General features: G+C 44.1%; 1 protein-coding gene across 1 annotated transcript; it reads right to left on the bottom strand.

The window, feature by feature from the left end:
• Positions 1 to 8,060: 8,060 nt before the first annotated feature.
• Positions 8,061 to 23,183, bottom strand: CLSPN (claspin). Its single transcript, XM_059830644.1, has 25 exons — positions 23,154 to 23,183; positions 22,032 to 22,161; positions 21,018 to 21,472; positions 20,132 to 20,305; positions 19,680 to 19,769; positions 19,498 to 19,570; positions 18,840 to 18,948; positions 17,613 to 18,169; positions 16,401 to 16,592; positions 15,376 to 15,554; positions 14,623 to 14,825; positions 14,251 to 14,315; positions 13,647 to 13,852; positions 13,003 to 13,163; positions 12,680 to 12,906; positions 12,327 to 12,438; positions 11,883 to 11,964; positions 11,460 to 11,551; positions 10,682 to 10,846; positions 10,466 to 10,587; positions 10,136 to 10,263; positions 9,517 to 9,622; positions 8,753 to 8,835; positions 8,384 to 8,545; positions 8,061 to 8,174 (listed from the first exon to the last, which is right to left on the bottom strand). The coding sequence occupies exons 1-25, from the start codon at positions 23,181 to 23,183 to the stop codon at positions 8,061 to 8,063; spliced, it is 4,017 nt and encodes a 1,338-aa protein (XP_059686627.1).
• Positions 23,184 to 25,388: the final 2,205 nt, after the last annotated feature.

Genomic DNA, 25,388 nt, shown 5'->3' with positions numbered 1-25,388 from the left:
GGGACCCCCGGAGCAGCCCAGGCAGCAGAGCTGGTCCCTCTGCAGCCCCAGCCGGCTGGGGAGGGGGTCCCTGTGGCTCTGCTCCCTCAGCCCCGGGCACCATTTGGGGGGCGCATGAGCCAGGGGCTGGGGGACACCCCCTCTGCTCTTCCCCTGCCACATGGGCACCTCTGCAAAGCGGGGTGGCAGCTGGTGCCCCCCCTGCCCTGGGCGCAGCAGCAGGGCCACGCACGGTCACGGATGCAGGGGCCAACATGGGGCTCGGTGTGCGGCCCCCCATGCCCAGGACGACACGTTTCGGGACAGGCGCTACACTTGGTGTCCCGGATTAAACGTGCCCAGGCCGTCCCCACCGAAGGATGCTGCAGCCGGGAAAGGACCCTCATCCCGCCGGGGTGGGCAGCCCAGGCTGGCGGGGGGCAGCCGAGCATCTCCGGGCCAGCATTGGGTGGGTCATGCGGTGGGGGCACAGGGCTCGGCTGCCCCCCGAGCAGCGCCCGCAGCCGAGCAAAAGAAGCTTTGGTGGAGTGGGGGACAGGGGCAGCAAACTCAAAGCAGGTCAGAAATGAATGGCCTGAAACGAGGAGAGGCGGCGGGACGAAGCCGGGGCTCAGCGTGGGAACGGGGGGGCGGGAGGGGTGAAAAGGCAGCAGCACATGGCTGGGTGCATGGAGGGAGAGCAGCTGGCACTGGCACCAGCCGGGCTCCTTCCCGGCGGGATGCGGGTGTCCCCAGCGCAGCAGCTGGGTGTGCAGGGCTGGGGCTCGGCGCAGGGAACAGTGCCCGTCTGTTCACTCGTGTGGAGCAAAAATCAGGGGGTGCAGGGACCCCGGCACAGCCGCTCGGCATCGCTGCTCTGCGGCAGGAAAGTGACACCGGAGGGACACGAGCGGGTCCCGTCCCCTCCTCGCCGGGCCACAAACGGGATCTCACTGAAGTCCCGAAGGGCTGACGAGGAGCAGACCAAACCAGGCTACGGCCCTATTTTTAGGCCTGTACAGATGGAAGGATGAAAGAGGAGGGGGAGGCAGGGCAGGAATGGGAACGACAGACAAACAAACGCCAAGCAGATGTTGGGAGCGGTGCTCTTCCCCTCGCAGGATGCGTGTGCGGCTCCCGGTGACACCGGCTCTGCAGGCCTCGACCCCCAGAGCCCGGGGGGCCATGGGGGGACCAGGGCAGAGCAGGGAGTGATGTCCCCTCCTGCTCGTCCCCCATCACCGGGGTTCACACCGGCATCCTGGGACGGTAGCGCCGCATTGGCCCCATGCCCTCGTTAGCAGCCCCAGGCAGCCTGTAATGAGCGTCAGGGGAGGCAGTTTGGTGCCAGGCTCGTGGGGTGCCCCGGGGGGTGTGTGGGGATGTGCACCCCCCCACTCGCTGTTCTCACTGGTGTCCGGCAGCGGGGACAGGCAGCCGCAGGATCCGGGAGCTCCGCTGACACTGCAACGGCCCAGGGGAGCCGAGCCCCTGCTGCGGGCAGATTGGCAACGCCAGCATGGCTGGCAAAGTTTAGGCATGGGTCTTTGAATTAAAAATACCCCATGGTCAACGCGGCACAGCTCTAGGGACGAAGCTGTTCCTTTACGGAGGAGATCCGGTGCCCGGCTGGCCCCAGCTCACCCGCCAGCCCGCGGGCACCAGCCTCGGCTGTGCCAACCCCGGCGCATCTTTGCTGTGCCCTTCTTTGATGCCTGATGGTTTCTCAAGGTCTTGCAAGACCAGGGTCATCGCCAGCACCGTGATGGGGTTTGTTTTGACACCTCCAGTTTCCATTCACGCTGGAGACACCAGCAGCATCGCTCATAGGCTTTTAGCAGGAGCCACGGACAAGACCCAGCCAGGGCATGGTCAAATCCCAACCCCTCCAGACTTCAATAGGATTTGGGGCCTCGCAGCAGGCTGATGAGTATCAAATCCAGCTCCTCCAGCCCCGCTTTTGCCCCCTGCAGATGTCCAGGGGTCTTTGCCAACTGCGTGACCCCATCTAATCTTTTCTTCCTTCCTTTTCTTTTCCCTTTCCAGCAGAAGGGGAGGGGACGGGGCGACCGCAGCAGGTCAGGCTGGGGGCTGTTTGCAGCCCTGCAGCCTCCCCACAGCCGGGCAGCAACACCTCAGGAGCTGTTATCATATTTTGGGACTCATGTCATCCCATCTCCAAAGATCACACACACTCAGTAAATCCGTAGGTGGAGCAAAAGCTACCAAAATAAGGCCAGCTCTGCCTGTGAGATCATCCCCCCGGATGCCTTGCTCAGAGCTTTGTACTGAGAGCATCGCCCTCACGTCATGCAAAATAGGGAACACATGGCAGGTATAATTGCCTGTTGCTTTAATTATCTTCTTTACATCAGCGGGCTGGATGGTTTTGCATTGCCTTTGGTTGGAGTGTCTGCAGGGATGGGGGAACGCACAGGGCAGGATCGGGCCCCTGCGCCCCATCCAGGCTCACTGGACTGGGGAGCAGGAGGGAGGAAGGAAAAGACATTTTTTTTCTAATCCGGTGTTTAATTATTAAATGTTGGGGATTTTCAAAGCCCCCCTTCAGGCTTCATGTAAAATACCACCTCTGCATATCCTTAGCAGCCGGGGAGGTGGCATTAGCACCTCGATGGTTAATTATGCTTCAAGTCTCCATGAACTGTGGCGGCTGGAAATTAGGCAGCGCAGAAAGATGCTGCCGTGCTGGCCCATGCTGCCTTCCAGCCGGGACCTTGGGCTGAGCACAGCATGGCACGATGTGGCACGGCACGGCGGCCACAACCAAACATGCCAGGATGCAGCAGGACGCCCGGGCTCTCAGCAGCATCCCCCATGGCAGAGGTGAGGGTTTGGATGCTGCAAGCAGTTTTCGGGGTGCCAGGTGGGTGCAAGGACATACGTGAATGTGTGCACGTCTCACCCTCCAAAGGGAACACGCCTCTCAGATACTGATCCTCCATCACCACGTGCACAAACATCATCAAATATTGAAAATCAATGGGCCACTGTAAGGGAAGCAGCACAGAGCATGTTACATGAAAACAGCCTTGAGGAGCAGAGAACAAAATATTAACTAAAAATAAAAATAATCTCTTGCAAAGCTGCAAAATTTGCTTCTCACCCCTCCCCCCCGCTGCAATCTTTTATGTCATTTTCTTTAATTACAGCTGGTTTAGATCTCTGCTGCCTGGAGAAGCATAGCTGGAGTTAGCCATAAATTTGGCTTCTGAATGATACAAGAGAAAATAATAACCCCCAAGGACTGAACATCTGTCCAGGCGGAGAACACGCAATGTTAGAATTAATATTAATGACTAATAGTTAATATAGAACAAAACTTTTGCTTTACAGGCCACCTAATAAACCCAGCCCCGCTGCAAGTCCCAGACAGCTATTTTCTATGTCACGAGCTTGGCTGGACTCTGCTCAGCCAGAGCCTCCATGGCTCCGCTCCCAGCTGCTGGGCTTCTGTCCGGGGGCAGCGGAGGGCCGGGGCGCAGGGAATCGCGGCAAGGGGGGGCTGCTTCAGGCTCAGCGCTTGGTACTGAAGCAGCACTGGGGGGGTCCCAGCCGTGCACGGTCCCTCGCAGCTCTCTGGGGAGGGCAGGTCTTTGCCAAGTTTCAATTTCCCATTTGATTTCAGATCACTATTAAGCGCGGGCACCGGAGGTGGGCTAGGACCGCTCTCTGGCAGGAGGAACTTCATCAGGACCCCAGTGCTGGCTGAGATAGACGGGGTGGCCCCAGGCTCTGCCCTGGCAGGTTAAGGCTCTGCCCTGGCAGGTTAATGAGGAAGAGCAATGGCCACAGGGACGGGGTGAGGAGACCCTGCACCGAGCCCAGCCAGACGTCCTCCCCGCCGGCTCTGCCACCGCCAGCTCGCTCCTACCTGCACAAAGCTACAGCTCTGCATCATCAGTCCCACAGGATGGGGTTCCCCCCCATTATCTTTTCCTCCTTAGTGAGGAAAGCACTCACCTGCTATTAATAGAGAGTTCATTTTCTTTTACTATATTCTTACACTGTATTTCTATATTTCTTGAATTACCTACTCCATTTCAGCTAGACTATGGCCACTCCTGCCTCTTTCTGCTGCTCTCTGTCTTCTGTGTTTCCTTTTCTAATAATGGAGAACCCAAAGGAAAAGAGACAGATACTGAAAACATCACCTGCTCCGCTCCAAAACGAAGCGCAGGCTAAATATGTTTTCACGGGCCCAAAACCGCGCCCCATTCATCACTGCTGGAGAAAGGTCGCACCAGCTAACGAGCGGGTTGAAAGCCAGAGAGGGTAAATAATTGTGACATGGCTGCTCTAGAAGACACCCGCCCCGTCCACACTTGCGTGGATGCCTCAGGGTCTTTTTGTCCTTTAACCCTTGTATTGGGTCTGGGACAACTGATTAAAGGCCCAGGACAGATGAGGTGCAGAAGCTCACGTGATAAGTGCACACAAAACATACAGCACGCTTCTTCTCATGTGTCCACTCTGGCATAATTTTTCACATCTTGGAAATACAGATGATTTTAGCCTGGGTCCATCTGGTTTCCCAAATAACCTGTCTATTTGATAAATAACATAAATTAAATTAGACAAGACAAACAAATAGTTTTTTTTTCTCTCCCCCTTTCAGTCTCTTGGCAAAAAGGAAAAAAAAAAAAGGAAAAGAAAACATAATTCAGTGACTGCCTTGAGCCCCCGAGGAGCCGTGTGGTGGTGAAAGCTATGATTATAAACGTGTCTGCAATGTTAACCTTTAACACAGACCGAAGGCCGTTCCTTCCTCTGCTTCTAAGTTCTTTTTTAATTTCTTCACTATCATTTAGGCTCCTAAGAGCTCATTCTCTCTGCAAACTCAGCAGGTAATATGTCATACTTAGCAGCACTCCTCTCATCAAGGCTCCCGCAGGGCAGCCTAGTACCAGGAGCCCAGATCCAAAAGGCTTTCTTCCTCCTGTCCCTCATGCGGGTGAGGGAAACTGAGGCAGAGAGACATGTAGTTATTACAGCTGCCTAACTCGGATGAAAACCCTGATGTCCTACCAAGGTGCACCACTTCTGCATCTCATGCAAAGCCAAAACGAAACACGACCAGCTGTAACAGCTAGGAGTTAGCCCAAGATACGATTAGAGGGGAAAAGCAGTGAGGGAAGGGGCAGGAGCTCTTCCTTCAGCCCAGGAGGGCCCCACAGAGGCTGTTCCTGCGCAGGCTGAGATGCGCCATTCCGCTGCCCCAGGGTTGTGTGCGGGACCCTCCTTCCCACCCTGTCACCCCTCTCTGCCTCGACCCTTCGTCAGTCCCTCCTTCCCAGACGGCCTGGCCAGCCCTGGATCACTCTGGGCACTTCCAGCAGCAACGGGGGGAGGATTTTTCTCCCCGTTAGCACAGCGGCATCCTCTCAGTGCCAGGAGGGGCGAGCTGAATCGATACTTGAAAATGAGAAGGCAAAGCTGAGCTAATGTGCCAGACAGGAGGTGGGGGGCAGCCCTGGCAGAGCCAGCCGGAGGGATGAGATGGATGGGAGGGGGTCAGCAGCACGGGTGGGAGCCCAGCCGAGGGTCAGTCCCACACCCACAGCTCTCGTCCCTGGTGGGAAGATGGAGTCTGGCACAATACGCAGCAGCGGTGTCTCAGCACATCAACCCCTCCTGCTACTGAGATTTCAGCTCCTACAGGACTGGCCCCTGGCCTCCTACCCCTGCCTCCCCAAAGCACAGCAGGGGATATACTCCCACCCAAGGAAATTCTGGGGTGCGATGTAGCGCTTACGCGCAGCATTTATCAAACCCCAAACTCCTGAAAGGGTGTCATGGGGGAAACATTTACCCTGAACAACAGTAGCCAGAAATCTTCCCATTCTACGTATTTTGAATTTATAAACTCTTCAGGCCCAACAATATTTTTCTAAAATAGCAAAAACTATTTTGAAGGGAAAAATTCTGAAGGGAAAGCAAAACAAATGCCATGGTTGTGGCTAGCATATGCTGAGGAGAGGCCACTAAGACCACTAGGACAAAGCCAACCCTCTGAAGGTGCTCTTCAACCTACCACCTTCTAATGCAAAAATGTAGCAATTATAGCGCTATATAAATTTAAACCTTTGCAATGCCATAGAGCATGGAAAACTGTAAGAATTTCCCCTTGAGTCAGAGTATAGTTTAAGCTTTAATCATTCTTCCATCCCCTTTTGCTGGAGGAAGAGCATTCTCTTGCTGCTCTCTAGTGGCAGGCATTAGCAAAATTAAGAGAAGATGCTGAATTTTGCAGCTTCGAATCTTTTTGCCCAGTAAATCTGTGCTGAGTTAGTACAACTTACAAATCAGTGCAACACCGTGACAGAGAATTAACTGGATATTCGGATACCTTCTTTCAGTTATGTTGTTCTTCAAGAAACATCTGATAAATGACCTTTCCTCCTTCATTCTCTTCCCTAAACCTCCCATCCCAAATCCAGGTATACTAGTTATTAGAATTGCTAGAATGAACTGAAATAGGCATGCCTCAAGCCAACGCTAAAGGAAGTTTTGTCTAGGAACTAACAAAACCAAAATTATCGAAGCTGTAAAGAGAAACATATTATTAGGGCCAACAATTTTATGCAAACCTAAGTGGAAGACTTGAGAATTTACACTCCAATAAATACAGGGGGAGTTGTTTTTGTTGTATTCCAATATTACTGCAGCTGTTCCTAGTGAAGGGCTTAGTTGTGGCTACAAAAGAAAAGCATCAATGGGGGAAAAAAAAAAAAACAGACAAACATTTTGGCAAAAAACACCACATACACACAACTGAGTGAAATCCTGTAAATGAATTCCAACTGTCTCCAAAATTAAAAACGTTTTATTGTAAAGTTGCACTCCAATTAGTACCATAATTCTTTATAAACATAATATACAGTAAAATATTTTACATGTAGCACACCAGGAGTATGCTTATGATGTTACAAAATTTACAGTTCAGGATACTTCTCTGACAGGGTCGGCAACCTAAGTGTGTGACACCAAGTCCTAGAAAGATGTTTAGTCTTACAGAGCAGGCTGCTGTCTTACCACTATCTAGTCTCTACTTTAACACATTCAACATCACATTCAACAGAAATGCCAGAAGTGCTCCATACTCTGTCTCAAGTTTCTTTCACACTATTTAGAATAGTTGTGAATGATGGTTCCTTATTATCTAGTTTCCTCGTTCTAGAAAGGGCCTTTCATTACTAGCCGTTCAGAAATGGATTTCTCTTGGATGAGTGCAGCTTGCATGAAGACAACAGAACGGATGATTTAAGAGAGTCTTCAGTTGGGCAAAACAAACCAAACAACTCCCTCCCAAAAAGCAAATAAAAAACCCTGACACACCTCCTTTTCCTCTCCCACATCTATTATTCACATTCTTCCCTCTCCACACGCGCACACATTCATATGCATGTGTAAGAATATAAACAGTAATAAAAATTTGGAAAGAAATCCTTATCATACTACCGCATAAAAGACTGGGACCTTTTTAAAAGTACACATTTCAAATATAAATTAGGGCTTCTTAAAATGTCAAGTTAATAAATGCTTAACATTAGAGAAAATAAGACATTAGAGGAAGCCATAGCTACCTTCGTACTGCAAGTGTAAACAATGTATGTCCTGCCATAGTTAATACTGCTTTCTTCTTACCCAGAACTGCAGAAATACCTCCTTCATCCGTGCTTTAAGCTAACAGCAGCATTTCTGCATCATACCTGTCACATGAACAGTATTTTCAGATGGAACTAATACCACTGAAAGATGTAAGATTCTGTGAGGACAGTATACAGTAGTGTAAGTTTCCTTAATGCTTGGGAAAGACCAAGTTAGTATTTCATTCCAAACCAAGCATGGGTTTTGTGCTCTCATTTGCCACGGAGCACTGAGAAAAAACAAAGGGGAATAAACAAGACCATTGCCTGGAAATTACTGGAACTTGTGAATTAAGTGGCAGCAGGAGAATGTACAGCAATTTGTTTACCTTCCTGATGATTGCTGGCAGGTTTGCAAGACAAACCAAACTGGCAACAAGATGAGATACAACCTCTGGCCCTAAACAGAAATATTCAGCTCTCCAAGTACTGGAATATGCTTCGGCTTTGACTTGTTTCCTCTGTGCTGTCTACCCTGGGCCGTTTGGCCAGAGACGTTATTACTGCAGTAGGACCTCTTTTCTTCACCTACAGGGGAGTAGGATACATTAGAATATACAAAATCTCCACAAAGTTTAAATTCTGAATTACCAGAGAATTATTTGGTGTGAGAGCACATACTATGAAATCATAAAGAATATTTAAAACAGCAATGCTCTTAACTACTTGGCAGTGCTTAGTGCCTGTACGTTTAAATAATCTACACAGCTGGCAGCACATTCCACACACGTCTTTACCTGGAGTTTCGATTTTTCCTTTGCCTCTTCACTCTTGTCTGGGGAAAGTGTATGAAAGACGAAATTCCTTGAATTTCGAGGTGCGTTTGGGTTAAGATCTGACATTGCTGCTAGTTTCTGAAGGACAGCTTTAGGTCTGTTCAAGAGAGACCCATTTTTTATCTGAAGAACAAAGAAATGCTGCGTTAAACCACTCACACAAACAAGACAGCTCTTTTAGTAGGTTACACTTAATAGAAAAGACTACTCCCTACTAAAATGTTACTCACTACCATACAAAACAGAAATGGCCAGACTCTAGGGTCAGCTGACTTTGCTGTGTTCTACAGATTCAGTTTGGAAATACCATTTTTCAGAACTGTTACCAACCTGGACGTCGCTGGCAGGTCTGAATGTTTCAAACGGGTTCCTGGGTAATAGTGCTGTGTCTTGTACCACTACTGCTGGGCTTGCTAGCAGAGACAAAGAGGAAACTGTCAGTTTCTGAACTTCATTTGAAAGAATATAATTTTATAATCAAACTGAAGAACTTAGAATTGACAACGGACTGTCAATACGGTAGGAAAAAAAAAATCTGCATCAAATTATACTCTGAGCCATACATCTGATAGATGAATCTAGCAATTAGTTCTATCAGTTAGAAGGGAAAATTTGGTTTTGAAGCAGCTTTGCACACTTGGGAGTCATGTTTTTGCCACAACCAAGGAAAACTTAAATTTATTTTCACTACATTACATAGTTTTTCCTTAAGTCACAGATATCTGGAGAAACTGCTAGCCTGGATGTCGCTTACAGTCTATTCTGCAACTTAAAGGCAAGGAAATGAAGAATAAAAGACTAAACAAAGATGTAGAGGAATTTATTTCCACTCTACAACATTTTTTTCAAGTAGCAACATACTATTCTATTAAGTAAATACATATAATTATCATCAAACTTGCAGTTGCATGTTTTCAATGCTTTTATACGTTTAGCTTTTCAAGTTCTGGAAGACGTGAGCTCAGACTCATAAGAAAACTACACACGGGAGTTTTCTGATCCATGGCCTGCTTCACTGGAGACCACAAGTGACAACTGGAAGCTAAACTTACTTTCTCTTATTTGATTGTCACTTCAATAAAAAGTAAGCTTACCTTTCTTCTGTAGGGACTTAGCAGTAACTTTTTTTGCTAGTTTCATGAATTGGCTGTCTTCACCAATTTCTTCCTCCTCCTCCTCCTGCTCTTTATTTTTTTCCTTCTGTAGCAGAGAGAAGACACTTTGTAAAATTGAAAAAGTTCCTATTAAGAATGAATGTTTCATTCAGTATTTTAAGTAGACCAAGTCTTTTCTTTATGTAAATATATTCATTTTTATTTACTTTCTACTGTAAAAGTTTATTGCAATTTCTTAGATACTTTATCATCCTCATTCTATTAATGAAAAGCAAACCTGTAGCATAACATTCAGCTGACAAATCTGACCTAATACTGAAACTTCTAAAAGTTGAAGTTATGCTCCCAGCATAAGAGACTTATCCCAGCTTTACAGCTGACTTGTTTCAGAACATAGTTGTTTTGCCTCTCCCTTCTGGATTAGTTTCTCTCTATACACAATACTTGTAGAAGAGAAAGAGCAGAATTCACAATGAAAAACAACAATGTATTTATGAACGGTATTTCTTCCAGAGTTTAATTTGAGGAACTAACAGTTTCACATCTAGCAACAGTATAGAGGAGAGGCTACGATGCCTTTCTTGAAGCTAAATAATACCTGCTCACGAAGCCACTGTTCTCGTTCAAATCGTTCTTTCCTCCATTTTGCTTCTGTCTCATCAAACTGTTCATTTTCATCCTCATTATCTGAATCTCTTTGAAACAAGTCAATCTGTGAAGCATAATCTAGACAAAGGAAAAAAAGAAGTTAACTATCAATTTGAAGAGAGGCATAAAATACGCAGACTGTAGTGCCCCCCCAACCCCAACCAATTTACTTCTGAAAAACTTCATTTAATTCTACGGAGTGCTATTTCATACACACACACACACAGAGTCTTCTTCCAATCTTTCATCCCCATCTATTAACTATGGATCAGAAAGGCACCTATGTTTTTCCATCTGAATCTCCTCATTCTGCCAGGGCCATCACTGTGCAGGTCACCATCAATGAGGTATCTCTCCTGGTACAAGCGTAACTGACGCTTGTCATCATCAAGCATTGCCTTCCTATCAACACAGAAGAAAGGGAGGAGGTTAGTCCAGATTATATCCAAGAGCTATGACTTCACACACACAAAAATATACCAATGCTGTCACTGACATGTGTAATTTCTGTATTTGATTTTCTAATTCCACTTCGTTAGGGAGTTCCTCATCAATAATCTCTTCTTCATATTCGTTCAGGTCTTCACCATCATATTCATCCTCACTTCCCACATCACTCCCTGACAGCTCTGCCTCATCTTCCATGAAATCCTGCAGTTTTCTATAAAAGGACGTTAAAAGAGTTCAGTTTGGTAGACTCATAATCATCACACAAATCTTCTGAAAGCAAGATTTATCTTTTGACATAAAATTAACAAGTATCCTAAATGAGAAATTATGATTCATCTTTAATTTTTGAAAAGACTAAGGCTTGCATTCTTGCACATTCACATACACAGCGTGCCAACATGCAACACCCCAAATTATTGTCATCCACCAGATTCCTTGCCACTTGCCTACCAAATTTGATGGCAATGATAACCGCCAACTAGATGTTTTACTTACTAGAACAAATAAAGATCTTAAGACATGAAGAATGACAGCAATACTCCTGCACCCCTTTTTTTGGTCAAAAAAAATGTTACATTGCTTTCATCGTGGCCTTTTGATTTCCATCTATAATGAAAATTATAACGGAAATTCTCTATAACCCACCAGCAACATAGTTAAACTCATGCAATGTGACAGCACCAAAGCAAAAAACAGCCAGAGCCCATACCATATAAACATTAGCTACTAATGCTGGGGAGGGAATAATTATACAGACTACATTTCTAGTGCTATTAATATTCTATTCTGTCTAGCAATTAAGATAGAAAAAAAGATGTACTTACAGTTTTTTCTTCAAGCCCTGTCTATGTCTCAGCACTACTTCTTCATCGCTCATTTCTGCTTCTTCAGCATCACTATCTCCACTTTTTTCATCCTGTCAAAGAGAAAGTTTTCAGAAATTAAGGAATTTCTGGAAGTGGATTGCTTGGTAATGACAGCTTCTTCTGTTCTTCAAATCAATAAACACAGACTAAAACACCAGAGATTTTTCAGAGGATTTGCTATGCTAAGATGCTTTATCCAGTATATCATAATATTAAGGAGACATTTTAAATAATCCAAACTTTGCTCTTCTAAACGTTTCAGTAGCTTGTCATGGAAGTCGCAATACTTTGCATTGATGGTTATATGAAAAACCTAAGTAGATAAATGGAATTCTCTTAGTCAGAATGCTGTAGCAGTTGCCTTGCTTCATCAGTTCATACCTCTTCACTATCAAAGGCATTGTCATCTGTTAAAAGCTGAAAATCACCAAGTTCTTCTTGCTCCTCCTCATCTTCCTCTTCCCTAGGGGGAAAAGTAAATGAAAGAAATACACGTTTTCATTTCACCTCCAATGAGCCCAGAACAGAACCCAGAAGTCCTACATTCTAACAATCTTTTCTCAGTTTGATGAAAGTTCTTCAACACTTCTTTCAATATCAGCGAAAGACAAAGAATTTCCCTTCACAGTAGCTGCGGGAAACAGTATATGCTGCTGATTTAAAGAGTGATTGCTGAACAGTTTGCAATATTCCTCCCCTTCACCTCCAAAACAGACCACACTTTTGCTGACAGCATTTTGAATTGATGTTGAACAAGAAAACATATTTGAAGTAAAACAATTACCACTACAAGCTTTTGTAAATTTTAGGAAGAACAATGCTAACCTGTCTGTGGGAAAGGAGCCTGAACAAAGTGCTAGAGCTTCTGCCATTGGATCTTCTATGTCACTGTCTTTTTCTGCCTTGGAAGATACCGAAGATGCCCATGTTGGAGAACCTGCTACAAAAAGTATTAAGATGGCAACTTATTAGACAGATATATTTCTATTCTTAAAGTGTCAGAGAGCATCCTAGACAAAGACAGTTGGCATGCTCCCACAAAGGCAACAAACTGTTAGAGCTCTCTGAAGTCTCAAGAGTTCCACGTACTGCATTAGTGCCCAGAACTAAAGGGTACCTTAGCGTAAAGCGTATAAATCAAGGAACCAGCAATGCTGAAAACAGAATTCAGGACATACTCTGAGACACGAATTTGCCTGAGCAAAGATTGAGCAATTCTTCCATGTTCTGCTTTTTGTCGCTGCTGGTATTTGGCACGTGTTCAGCTTGGCTGCTAAACTGTCCAGAACACAAGTCCAGTAATTCATCCATATTTGCATCCATTGCATTCTCATCCATACTAGCCAAAGTCAGCTGATGCTTTGAGGACTGGTATTTATTCCTATGTTGTCCAACATTCAAGAACCTGAAAGAAAGTCTGTAGTTAGAAAAATCTTGCTGGTCTGTGTGTTGTATTTCTGTTAAACGGCACAAAACATCATCCTTTACACCTATTACTTACCCATCTGCATCGAGCAGCTGGCTCTGAGTGTCGTCTTCCAACGAAAATTGAAACTGTGACTCCCCAGCCCCTGGAAATAAACTCTTAGGCTCAGGAGAGGCATTATACAGGTCCTGAGAATCTTCTATGGGAAGAGAGGGCTCAGATGTCTTCCCTGAGCTCTAGTGAAAGGAATGTAAAAATATACAAGTTATTTGTTTTGTAATCTTAGAAGTCAAAAGCAAGAATGGGATAAAACATTTAGGCTATTCTAAAGGATTAACACCATGCAGGAGACAAGTATGGCCACACTGCTCTGATAAATCATAGGAGTTCACTGACATCAGATGTTGGCGTAGCCCATGTAAGCATGCTTTAAAAAATATTTACGATGTACATATTTTAGATGCCAAAGCCAGATTATAGCTTCTTTTCTTTGATGTTTTAGAATCTAAGTTTTTATAGTGTCATTTTTATCCATTCCAGCGTAGAAACATTTTAAGCTCCAGGGACAGCTTGCTTTTCTGAAATCTTACTCATATAAAAGCATTTGGCTAGATGCCGCCTTCTGGTATTATTTTGATAGATGTGACAGTCAGGACAAAATACATGTATTCACTACCCACTGGGTTAATATACGATGGGAATAGGACTGAGAACCTTACCTTGGAAGCAGAGCTGATAAAGCTTGTTTTAAAAAAACCTGGGGAAGGTGACCTGAAACCTCCTGCTGCAGATAAAAAGTTCCCTCCACGTGACATCTGTTTGTTACAGGGTTGATACGATGGAATCATGGAGCCTATCAACTCAAAGCTGCTGTTGTGGCTATTCTCTTTTGCTAGTGTTGGTAGAGAAAATGAATCATCATCCTCTGAAAAGAAAATAAATATTTAAATACAGTGCTTTTTTTGTGTGTGAGATCTAGTAAAACCTCAAGATACTATTTTGCAACACCAACACCTCGCTAAAAATGCATTATTCTGTGCTCATGTTGGATTTCTTTTTTCATAGAGGATGCATATTGCACTTTTTTACTGAATTTCATCGTGATTTCTGACCGTTTCTACATTTTTTCCAGTATAAATTTTGAACTTTATTTTCCTCTAGTTTTTCAAGCCCTCCTATTTCTTTCAGTCTGAACTTTTATAACCATACTGTTTAACTATACAGGTGATGAAACAACAAAAATATTGAATACCAATCCCAAATAGAAACTCCTACATATGCCGTGTGAAAAAAAGGTTGGCTACGATGATAGTTGTACTTTACCTAACTTGGTAGGTCCTTTGTCTGCAGCTTCTTCCATTTCAAGTTTCTCATCAGGAAGAGAATATCTGCAATTCATTAAATAAAATGTATTTGCCAATATATACAAGATGAATTGCTATTGTCTGTCAAACCTAATTGCAAAAAACAAGGTAACACACAAAAATACATCTAGTACACTTTAAGAAACAGACTATGCCACTAAACAATTACAGTCACTAAGTTTTTTAAAGAAAATACCCATGAATCCACATATAACTACTAGAACAAGACAGAAAAAAATACTTACAAAAAGTACTTTAAATCAAAACATCTACGTGTATTGATCAGATTTAAAATTGCTCAGGCACCATTTTTAAAGCTTGGTTTATTTACCCCATTTTGGAGGAGCTGTCCTTAAAAAGCATCAATGTGGACTCTGTTGAAGGTGGTTTGGGAACAGAATCACAGTGCACAGATTTCTCCAGCTTTTCTCCATCAATTGATTCTTTGTCAGTTTCTTTATCACCGTCTTCAACGTGTTTCTCTTCTATATCTTCATTATCTTCCTCTGCTTCACCAAGCAGAAATTCCACATTCTAAAAAAACATCCCCAAGCATAGCAGAGATGCAGTGATCATTGCTTTGATCTGTCAGCTTCCTTGCATACTTTTCAAGAAAACATTTTAACATAGGGAGGATGGAGCTGAGTGACATTCCCAGTTCTTACATGCACCTATTCCACCCTGAGACAACTGACACAGAGATGCTTGAAACAGCCAAGCTATTCTGAGCCTTTTAAAAAGGAAAGGCCATGTCAAACCCTACCCCAAATCAGGCAGGTGACCTCAGTTTGTCCCCTGCTAGCAATGAGCCAAGGATATATAAAAAGAGAAAGTGGCACCAGAATCTTTTATAGACTTATATTTGCTTTTAATAATGTTTAGACAAATAAAGAAAATAATAATAAATTCTGGTTTAGACAATCCAAACCCCGAACATGTTGTTAACTGTAGCAATATTTTAGCTTCTAGGAAGAATTCTTGGCCATTTCCCTAATATTAATAGTGTACAAAAGTCTCATTTCGTTTGGGAGAGGCAGCAGAATTGAGAAGCTGACTAGGTTATGCAAAAGTGTTGCATACAGACCTCATGGTTGCCTTCTTCCTCGTCCTCAGACTCATCTGTCATGTCTTCCTCCTCCTCTTCTTCCTCCAACATGTCCTCATTATCCAGTTTAAACAATGCTTGCCGCTTTTGGCGTTCCTCAGTCCTGCGGAGTTTCATGGCCTCCTGGAGTTTAGCCTTCAGCGCTTGTAGCTTTTCACCTGGATAGAAGTGAATAAGTTAATATATTAGCTGTACTACAGTGCATCCTTCACTGCCTTCGAGCATCCAATCTAATGTAACTACACACATAAAAAGGGAATTAAAAAATGACTTGTTTTTAAATGTTTTTATGAATTGATCTGCCAGCTATAAGAGCTAGAGCAGTTAGTTTCAATGAGCTCAGTTTAGAGAGACCACACACTCATGAATTATCATGATTCCTCATTATCCATAAACGCCACCGGTGCAGCACTCTGAATGACAATAGGGTCTGTCTCGCCACTGCGTTTTTTGGGAACAAGAGCATCCAATTGCCATGGGCAGATGTGTTATAGCACACGAAGTAATTAAGAGCGGCTAAGAACAACACGTGCCTATAGAACCAGCCAAATAATCTATTTCTTTTAATGGATACTATAGGAGAGTCACATTCCACACGCAGTTTTGTTTGCAAATACATATTGGTCCACCAGAAACTGCAGTATAGCAATAAGGAAGCATGAGAGATCTAATAAATGGTAACAGCTCACAAGAAGTCTGAGAGTTACATTCAGTGTGGATATAAGTTTATATAAAATTTTGGTACAGATGGGGAGAAATCCAGAGAACCAGTTGCAAAGGTCTGACTGAGGCTCTTCTACACTGGCCAGCTATTTAAGAGGTCTATCAAGATTATTTTTTTAAAAATAGGGCTATCCATTAGAGGGAACATACATATTAATTTTAGAGAGGAAGATCCCTTCATCTGTACTTTGTGGGGCAGCACTGGGAAAGGGGGAATGAGACAGAAAAAAAGACAAAGTGTTTTCCAATTCAACTATCATCGCTTCTCCTCCCAAACCAACCTGGCTTTGTGTGGACCGTTTCATCCAGGCTTTCTGCAGCTAACACTGCTGGTACCACGTCTGCTTTCAGTTCCTCTTTTCCTTCAGATGTAGTCTCCTTACGAATAATGTTCATGTTTACTGTCCGTTCAACATTGGATTTTGATGTTCGAAGAGTGTGCTTCAAGAAACGTGCTTTCAAGGCTTCTAATTCTTTAAATACATATTAATTAAATTTCAAAATGCAAATTAAATCAACTTGATAGCATTTAAAAGCATTGAGTGTTAAAGTTGTATCAAGAGTAGGTCTTGAGAACTTTTTTCAAATGAAGTTAGTTAAAAACTCTAAATCTTTAACATATGTGCAAAACCATTCTATTTTACTAATAAAACAATAAACCATTACAGAATATTTTTGCTGTAACTTGTACTTAATTGATATTAGCTAATACTAAATTACCTTACCATTGACTATCATTTATGCATAAGACCTCAATTCACTACCAGTCTAGCCTTCCAGCGACCAGGCATCTTTACACTTCTGTTAGCACATACATCTTAAACCACACTGATGGCTGACAAAAATGCCGTTTCTTGGCAGAGGTCAGTTTCCTGCATGCACAGAAGTAGCATCCAATCCAGACATCCTCTTAATATCTTCTAATACATAATAGATTTAATGGAATTATAGAATTGCCTAATCATTTGCAATCTTTCCCTGCAACAAGGTCAACTATTTGATATTGATGAATAGATGTTCAAATTCCAGTACCTGGAAGACATTCAAAATATTCTTGCTATAAAAGTAAGTTTTTGCTTGCTATCCAGCCTTGCCTTTTAACAAAATCAGTGGTAAACACTCTGGAACACAGGCCAGTTTTGTTTCCAGATAATTCCTCTATGCCTCGTTTTGAATCAATTTGAAAAAAGTGCTCCCCTGTGCTTTAAGTACCAATATAATTCACTACAGCAAAATGGAAATAAATCATTCATCATTAAATAGTTATCACTGAGCATTCCTTCAAGCTTTCAAATATTACGGACTCAGAACTTCCCTTATACACATCAGCTGAAAGAAAATGGATACCAACATTAAGCAAAGAATCCGTACTAGTAAGAGAACGTGCCTGACTGTTCTATCACCTAAACATTTCTCAGACATTTTCCAGTTAAAGTCAGATTAACTCTGCTACTTGGATAGATCTGACAGGATTACAACAACAAAAGTGATACCTTTATTTGAATCAGATTCATCGAGGTCTATAAAGGATTCACTGCCAGAGCAGATTCTTGGCTTGATGGACAGGTCTATTCCCAGTTCACGAAGTTTATCCAACTTGGACTTCCTCACTTTTTCAGGTTGTGCCACCAATCCAGGCCCCACTCGTTGATTGCTTTTTTCACATTCTAAGTCTGGTGCTGTTTCATCTCTTTGCTCAAGGGCATCTCCTCCAACTGCTAGAGGAATTTCATTCTCTTTCTGTTCGCTACAATCAGTGCTTAGGAAGTTAGAGTGCTGTGGTTCTCCTGTATTATTATCGGTTGTTACAATCCTAACTGTATGAGGATCGTCACTGTCCTGTCTGGACTTTTCAGCACAGACTTCTGTCAAGTTCTTCCCTCCATCAGTAAGAGTCTTGTTCACAGTAGTATCAACATCTCTGCCAAGGCTTGTTTCTGGTTCGTTAGCTGCTGATTGATCATCTTCGATTCGCCCATCTTTGCAATCTGTGTTCAAGTTTTTAGTGTCAGCAGATTCTTCATTTAGGGATAGCTGGTAGTTAGCGGACCTAATGAAGGCAGAAAGAAATATATCACCTATGGCTATTGTGGAAGGGGAGAAGAGGTTGAGAACAAACACATAGAGAAAGAAATAATTTTCTAATTATTGTCTTTAATGTGTAGGAAGAGGTGAAGGACAGGAGTCTGGAAACCTTCATTTTCAGGAGATACGGAAGATGAAGTGTAGAGTAGTGTAAAGGGTTTGTACTAGTTAGTTACATTATCACAGTCTAAAATTCCTGAGAGATTTTGTGACAACAGTAGCTTAAGCATTTTACTACACGTTACTCAAAAGAAGAAATAACCCAAGTAAAATGTTGGGGTCCACATTAAAGTAACTTTGCATGAGCATGTTACTTCATCTGGAGTTACTACTAGGCCCTGATTACTGCAATAGTCCAACTGTGTCAAGAGTGCAGCATTGCCTTATGTTAACAGCAACACGTTCCTCATTTCCAGGTGTTCATGGTATTAAAGGAGCCTAAGAAAGTTTCTTAATAAAACTTCCCAGTCAAAACAACAGCTAAAATTAAACCAGAAACAGGATGGGACTGTACACAGAGCAGGTGTGAACGTCACACAACGCCTATAGCACGCAAGAGTCTGGTTATCCTCAAAAGCAAAGTTGGGATATCCTCAAAATTTATGAAAAAATATGAGGAAGTTTTAAGTTCTTACTTCAGCAATGCCATGGCATTTCCTTGACATACTGGTCGAGGTCTACGCTTGAAGAAGTCATGAATGCTTTTGGTCTCAGGCACATGATATGGGAGAGACACAGACGATTCTACCAGAGAAAGGATGTGAAAGAAAATTTAAAAAGTCATCCGAGGCATTTATTAGGTATCTCTGAAATTCAAAGAAGCTTGACGCAAGTATTTTGCAGCAAAGACATCTGACTAGGCACAAACAGCACAGTTTAAACTTAAATACAGCAAACACTGCTGTTTGGGAAAGAGTTCCAACAGCAAGTCTTGAAGACCAAATTTGCAACATGTCCATGGATTCATTAGGAAACGAAATGTGATGTTAACATCAGAATGGCAGGACCAGTTTCAATTTTATTATGTGCCTATCAAACTCTCTAAATATTCCACTAGCTTTACACAACAAGTTTACAGGCTCAAGCGTTTGCACAATGGTTGTTTTTCTTTTCATTAGTTACAAAGATACCTTTTAACAGGTCCTTGAATAAAAACGGTCTTGCACCCTTCAACCCTAAATAACTCATGCTAGGGCAAAGCAAGCTTTAGCCTTTCGGGTAAATTCTTTCATTTTCTCCCCTGAATTTCTTAATAGTTTATAACCCTCTACATACAAAGAAATTAAGTTTTACCTCTAATAAGTCGTTGGGTCTCACTATGTAGTTGTTTAATGGCTTCTTTACTCAACCTTGCCGCTTTCCGCTCCTTAAGGAAAGAAAAGAAAGGCTTCTGAAGTGAGAAAACACAATATGGGACTCTGTACTTTCTAAATAGCTAAATAAAACAATGGAGAGCTTTAAGAACAACACTTCACCTTCCTTTTTGGTTCTTTTAATAGAGGTTCCTCGTTCTCATCATCAAATACGTGTTTGTAGCCTTCACGCTCAGAAAACCGTTCTTTGTTCTACAGTGCATAAAAAGAGATTCATTGATTTGTCTGGATACACAGGCACTACCAAGGGCAAACAACTCAAAAGTAAAAAATAATTGTACAGAATCATCACTGGTCAGCAAGACCAGCAAGTATTCTCATAAACCAACACAAATGCCCCATAATACTTATGGTAGATTTCCAAAGCTTCTACTGCAGTATTATCTTTATAACTTTCCCGGACAACATCCCTCCATCTTTAAGAGCAAAAAGCAGAGGACTATTCTCTCCTCTCTCATAGCAGTAGAAGCGTACCATTGTCAAAAAGTTTTAATACATGCTCAGGTACAATACTTCCCACTAATAACCAATGATCTATCACTATCAAATGTTACCTTGTATTTTTTTATTTTGTTTTTCACTGCTGCTCGTATTGATTCTATCGACTCTTCATCCTCTGGGGGGTAATCGTTTTCCTCTTCTAAGCCATTATCAAAAAGTTCTTTGTCATCAAGAAGACATCCACTGTCATTAGAAGGATACCTCTCACCACCATCTACCTGCTTGCCACAAGAATAAAGTATTTGTGTAATTCATTTCAGAAGGTCCCACTGAGTTCTTTGACATTAATTTAAGATTACTGTCAAAAGGTCTTGATGAAAGAGGTTAGAAAAAGTAAATGCCATCTTTAATCTAGCATCTTTTGTGTCCTGTAAGCCAGTCATATTCACTTTAAAGCACTGCAAAGTTGATAAGGTACATTATGGAGCAGTGTTCCCTACGTCTATGATAAGTAGGGAATTTCAATAATTACTGAGACCAAAAGAGCTCAGAGAGAATTAACTAACACTGGAAATACACATTTTTATAAACAGGAACACTACGCAACCTCCCGAGCAGCCATTTATTTAGACCAGAATTCGAATTTGAAAGTAGCCCAAAGCTTCCTCCAGAAACTAGCACAGCAACGTAGAGAAAAGCTGAAATACCAATTAAAGCTGTTTGTGAATGTAACAAACCCCCAACGAACCCAAAGAACTCAAAGAATTTCTGCCTGGCTTAACATGCACTGACATTAAATCATCAAGCGTTAGGGTTTGTACTTTTTCTGCAGGTGAACTGGTAGACTTGTCTGGCATTCCGTGGATCCCTGTGGATACCACACCTGCTGTAGGAATGCAGACACTAGCAATATTGAAGCACTGAAACATAATAACCAAATGCAGTAATAAATTTAACTTAATTGAGAAAACATCTGAGATTTTCTGCCAAAATATATACCTCTGCTCTAGGCTTCTTTTCTTTTTTCAGCTGTTTAATAGACTCAATCCTTCTCTCCTTCTCCTTTCTTCTTCTTGATTTTCCTACAGCTTTTTTTGTTGTCTCTTCTTCAAAATCACGTTTACGTTTTCTGTACTTCTTCCCAGATTTTAGGGGTCTCTCCTCTTCCAACTCATTCTCTGGCAAGCCAGACTTTCTGCTTGTTTCAAGGTTTTCAATCTGCAATCGGTCACCAGTGTCACTGTCATCACTATCTAGCAGACCTTGGCGAATCCGATGAGATTTCTTGTTCCTCTGGGCAGTAATGTTCTCCTTTTCCTCTCCATTTTCTTTGTCTCCACTCAGAGCGTTGTTCTGTACAAAAGAGCCACCATCCTCTCCATCTTCACTCTCACTCTCCTGAAGCACCTTCTTGCTTTTTGCTTTTCTACGGACAAAAATCTCTTCCTCTGAATCTGACAAGATATTTTAAAAGAAAATAAATGATGCACGCTACGGAGAGGAAAATTCCACAAGTTAATGAACAATCAATCAGTTAAACACAAAGTTACAGATCTGTTAAATTTCACAGATGTCAATATCTATAGCACATCAGCTTGAACTCAAGTTTTCAAAATCCAGTTCTCCCTGTAGCGCAGTATATAATTGACCCAAATAGATGTTATAGATTTTTAACCTTTAAAAAAAGGCAAAGCTGAAAATCCTTCACTGATAGTGACTTGCCTTGAGATAGTAATAAAACCCACAGTAAGTAACTAAATAAGTACATAGGTTAAGCAAATCATAAAAAGAAAGGAAATAAGCAATTAAGACACTCACATTCCCTTTACTGTTTCCCTTTCTGTACCTCAAAAATGCTTTCAGAGATTTACAGATGTCTGCCCACATGCTGAGCAACAAAAAAGGCATTTCGGATTCACACAGGTCAAGCAATGACAAAAGGTATTTATAAAACGAGAAACGCACCATTGAAGACAACAACCACCAGGCACAATTCATGGAAATATTACAGACCTCTGTCATCAACAGACGCTATCCCCTTGCTGAAGGGACCTGGAGAGGCTGTTTCACAGCTGCCCTGTCCGCTGTCAGAGTCACTATCAAGGGTTTTCTGCAAGTCTGAATTCAAATCTTCTAATGGAAACTACAAAGCAAAATAAAATTTCCTTACTATGATAAACGTTGTTTATGTAGTAACGACTCCTGGTGTCTCACTTCATTCCAAAACCTTGGCTAACCCCTTACACACAATTATATACACATATATTATCATTGTATTTTAAGAATTGGTATTTCCATGAAGGGAGATTACACTACATGAACTTTTATTAGTATTTGAACACATTTAAGGTGAGCTTGAAGACAAAAAGAGAATCAACACACTGTTTGGTCTTCACTGATTATTATTCAAAGCCATTAGAATGAAAGCTTTGTTCTCCCACATCTGCATTTCACCAGAATTCATTAAATAGGGACCAGAAGACACCTGCGGGGGTTCCTGAGAAAGGCTCCCCATGACAAGCTGCCCAGGCCCGGTGTGCAGGCACGCTGCAACAGAAGGGCCCCTCCTGGGTCCCAGGACCCCCCCTTCACGGCTGGCACCCCCCACCCCGGGCCGCCACTGCGCTGTAGAAGCGGCCGGCAAGCGATCGGCCGGCGGGGGAGGGGGGGTGACGGACACCCTCCCCGGGCGGCCCCGAGGAACGGCCCCGGTCAGAGGCCCCTTCCCAGCATGCACCGCGCCCGCCGGGACGAGGCACCGCCTTCCCGGCATGCCCCGCGCCCACGGCCGGTGCCCACACCCCCCAGCGTGCACCGCGCCCACGGGGATAGGCCGAGTACAGCCTTCCCAGCACGCACCGCGGGCCGCAAGGCGGAAGGGCGAGCCGCCGGCTATGCTGGGAAATGTAGTCTGCGCAGAGAGGAGCGAGCCCGGTGACGGCGCGGTGCCGCCCAGGCTCAAGGGCGGCCGAGGAGGTGCCGCTGCCGCTGCTGTCGCCGCCACCTCACTCTCTGCCCCTCCCGGCTCTCCGCCGCGCCACAGCCAGAGGAGCCCCAAGGCCGCAGGAAGGCCACCAGCTGCCACGGCACCAGCGGCAACCAGCCAGTTGTGCAGAGCTGAGCAGTAGGACTTACCTCAGCGGGGGCCGCCGCCGCCGCCGCCATGGCCTCAGCCCAACACAACCCCAGCGCTCCCGCCGCACAGCCGCGTAGGAAACCGCTTCGAGTCTTCGCGCGCTGCCCCAGTCCCGCCCAGCCCCACAGACAGCCAACAGCTGCCCAGTGTTGCCCCGGAAGCCCCGCCCCTCGCCTCTTTATTGGGAGATTTTTTCCGCGTAGCTCCGCCCCTTTCGCCTGGCCCAATCATTGCTCGCGCTTCAAGGCCACCCGCACGCCTTATAACCCCGCCCTGTGGCGGCGCTTTACCTACCGTCAGGACGAGGCGTCTCGTCCGCGGTGGCGGGCCGCGCGTGGCGGCCTTGCGGGGCCGGTTGAGGGCGGACTGGGGCGCTGGGCCTGTCTGTAGCCGTGCGCCCGGGCCCCGGAGCCCTGGTGGGTGTGAGCAGGTGTGCGCAGCCCTCCCGGTGCGGCACTAGGCTGCGTGGGTGCCTCAGGGGTCTGTGGGCCGAGCCCGGCCCCCTGAGGTGCGCTGGCCCCTCAGAGCTCGGGCCGGGCCGTGTCCCAGAAGGGGGCTGTGTTGTGAGGGCAGCCTGGCCCTGCCTCCAGAGCCGGTGTGAGCTAACACCAGTGCCCGGTGCTGCGTCACCTGCGGAGGCCGCAGACCTGCTCCCAGGTGTCCCGTGGGCATTTGCTAGTGGGAGTGCAAAAGCCTTCCCTGTGCAGTGGGGACTGGTGAGTATGGGTGAGTCTGAGTAGAGAGAAGTCTCACACCTCAACTCGGTTCTCTACAGCTGCCCCTTATAAAGTGCTGCCCTCACATAACACCACCAAGCCTGCAGTACGTAGGGCCCCAATTCTGCCAAAGAGGGGAAAGGATGGCAGGCTGAGCTCAACCCTGATGCTCAAGAGGCTTCTCCAGAACTGTGGGAAGTCATGGAAAAACACAGAACTGTTTGATGTGTTTTAAGGGCTGTGCGGTGTGTCACTTCTTCTTTCCTTCCCCGGAACTTGGAATTTCTAGAGGTGTTTGCAACCCACTTCTACCGCTGACAGCTGGAGGGAGAGCAGCGAGCTGGGGTGAGTGCCAGTGACCTCGTTCTGGTTTAGAGTTAGGGATATTTGGCACTCTTTCATCATTAGATCTGTTTTGGAGAAGATACTGCTACAGTATTTTTTTTTTCTTCCAAGTCAAACAGCAGTTATTTGCTGTCAGTGAAGGCAAGCCCAGAAAATAAAAAGTATGTGTTCTGGAGTGTTTGGTACCAGTCACAGCTTTGTGGAGGGTAAGGAGCAGATGGACTGATCTACTGCAGTAGTTCCCATATAGCCAACAAGTCTGAGAATGGAGGAAGTGAGAAAAGCGAACGTCCATGAAATCCGCTGCAAACATCACAATACAATTCTGGTTTCCTGTAGCTGCTACAGGAGCTACAGAAATTTAATAATTACTGCTTAGTAATGGGGGGGACAGATGTTGGCTCTACAAAACCACCATTAATCCATATAATTAAGATACTGTTTCTAACCTACTAGATACAGTCAGAGAAAGAAGAGAAAAAGCAATCCTCAATTTTAGTAACAAATGAAATTACCTGCTTTTCAGATAGGTTTTTGCTTTTGTGAATAAATAAAACCTTGGCATTTTTAGACTGTTGTGCAAATGTAAACAAAACATACTCAGCTAGTATTTAAGACCATCTGTCCTTTTTCAGTAGAACACTGTGTTCTTTGCTGAAGACGCGCTTAGCTGTGCAGACCTTTGCTTCCTGATACTGTTCTCTAACTGGTAACTGGCAGTGCAAAAAGGGTGGTGGCGTTACACTAGAAATTCCTGGAATTTGGGGTTCTTTCTAGGTAGTCTGCCAATAAAACAAAAATGCTAGGAAACAGTTTATTGCGCTTATTCAAGGCTGTAATCTTATTGCTATGTTAGGAATAGTTTTGAGAGTCAGCTGGCAAGAAAAAGGTGGCAAAAAGATTAGCTACCTGCTCTATGAGGTTATTTCTGATCCCGAGTTCTGTTACTCATAGCTGGCACACAACGGCAGTCTCATGGAATAGGTAACTCTTGGTAAACGTTTGCCTTTAAGGAAATTCTAAGTTCGAACCTTTTTTTTTAGCACTGGATAAAGTACCATATTAAAATATTCATTTTTTTAAAGCTCGTTTATACATTTATTTTTTACTAAATAATATACTCCTTCCACAACTTCTAGCAGGTGAGATGTTTAGAAGCAAATCTTCCAAACT

Source organism: Gavia stellata, chromosome 29, assembly GCF_030936135.1.
Source record: "Gavia stellata isolate bGavSte3 chromosome 29, bGavSte3.hap2, whole genome shotgun sequence".
In the NCBI taxonomy this organism is placed as follows: domain Eukaryota; kingdom Metazoa; phylum Chordata; class Aves; order Gaviiformes; family Gaviidae; genus Gavia; species Gavia stellata.
The sequence above is the reverse complement of the archived record's forward strand: the minus strand, read 5'-3'. Positions and strand labels throughout refer to the sequence as shown.

Bases quoted from the DNA above. Each gene is read 5' to 3' on its own strand.
- CLSPN (XM_059830644.1), bottom strand. From the start codon at position 23,183: ATGGCGGCGGCGGCGGCGGCCCCCGCTGAG. The intron at 14,826-15,375 runs GTCTGTATGCAA...ATGTTTTTTTAG, and splicing joins AGGAAGAAGGCAACCATGAG to AATGTGGAATTTCTGCTTGG. The intron at 8,836-9,516 runs GTAAGCTTACTT...TGTCTCTGCTAG, and splicing joins TAAGTCCCTACAGAAGAAAG to CAAGCCCAGCAGTAGTGGTA.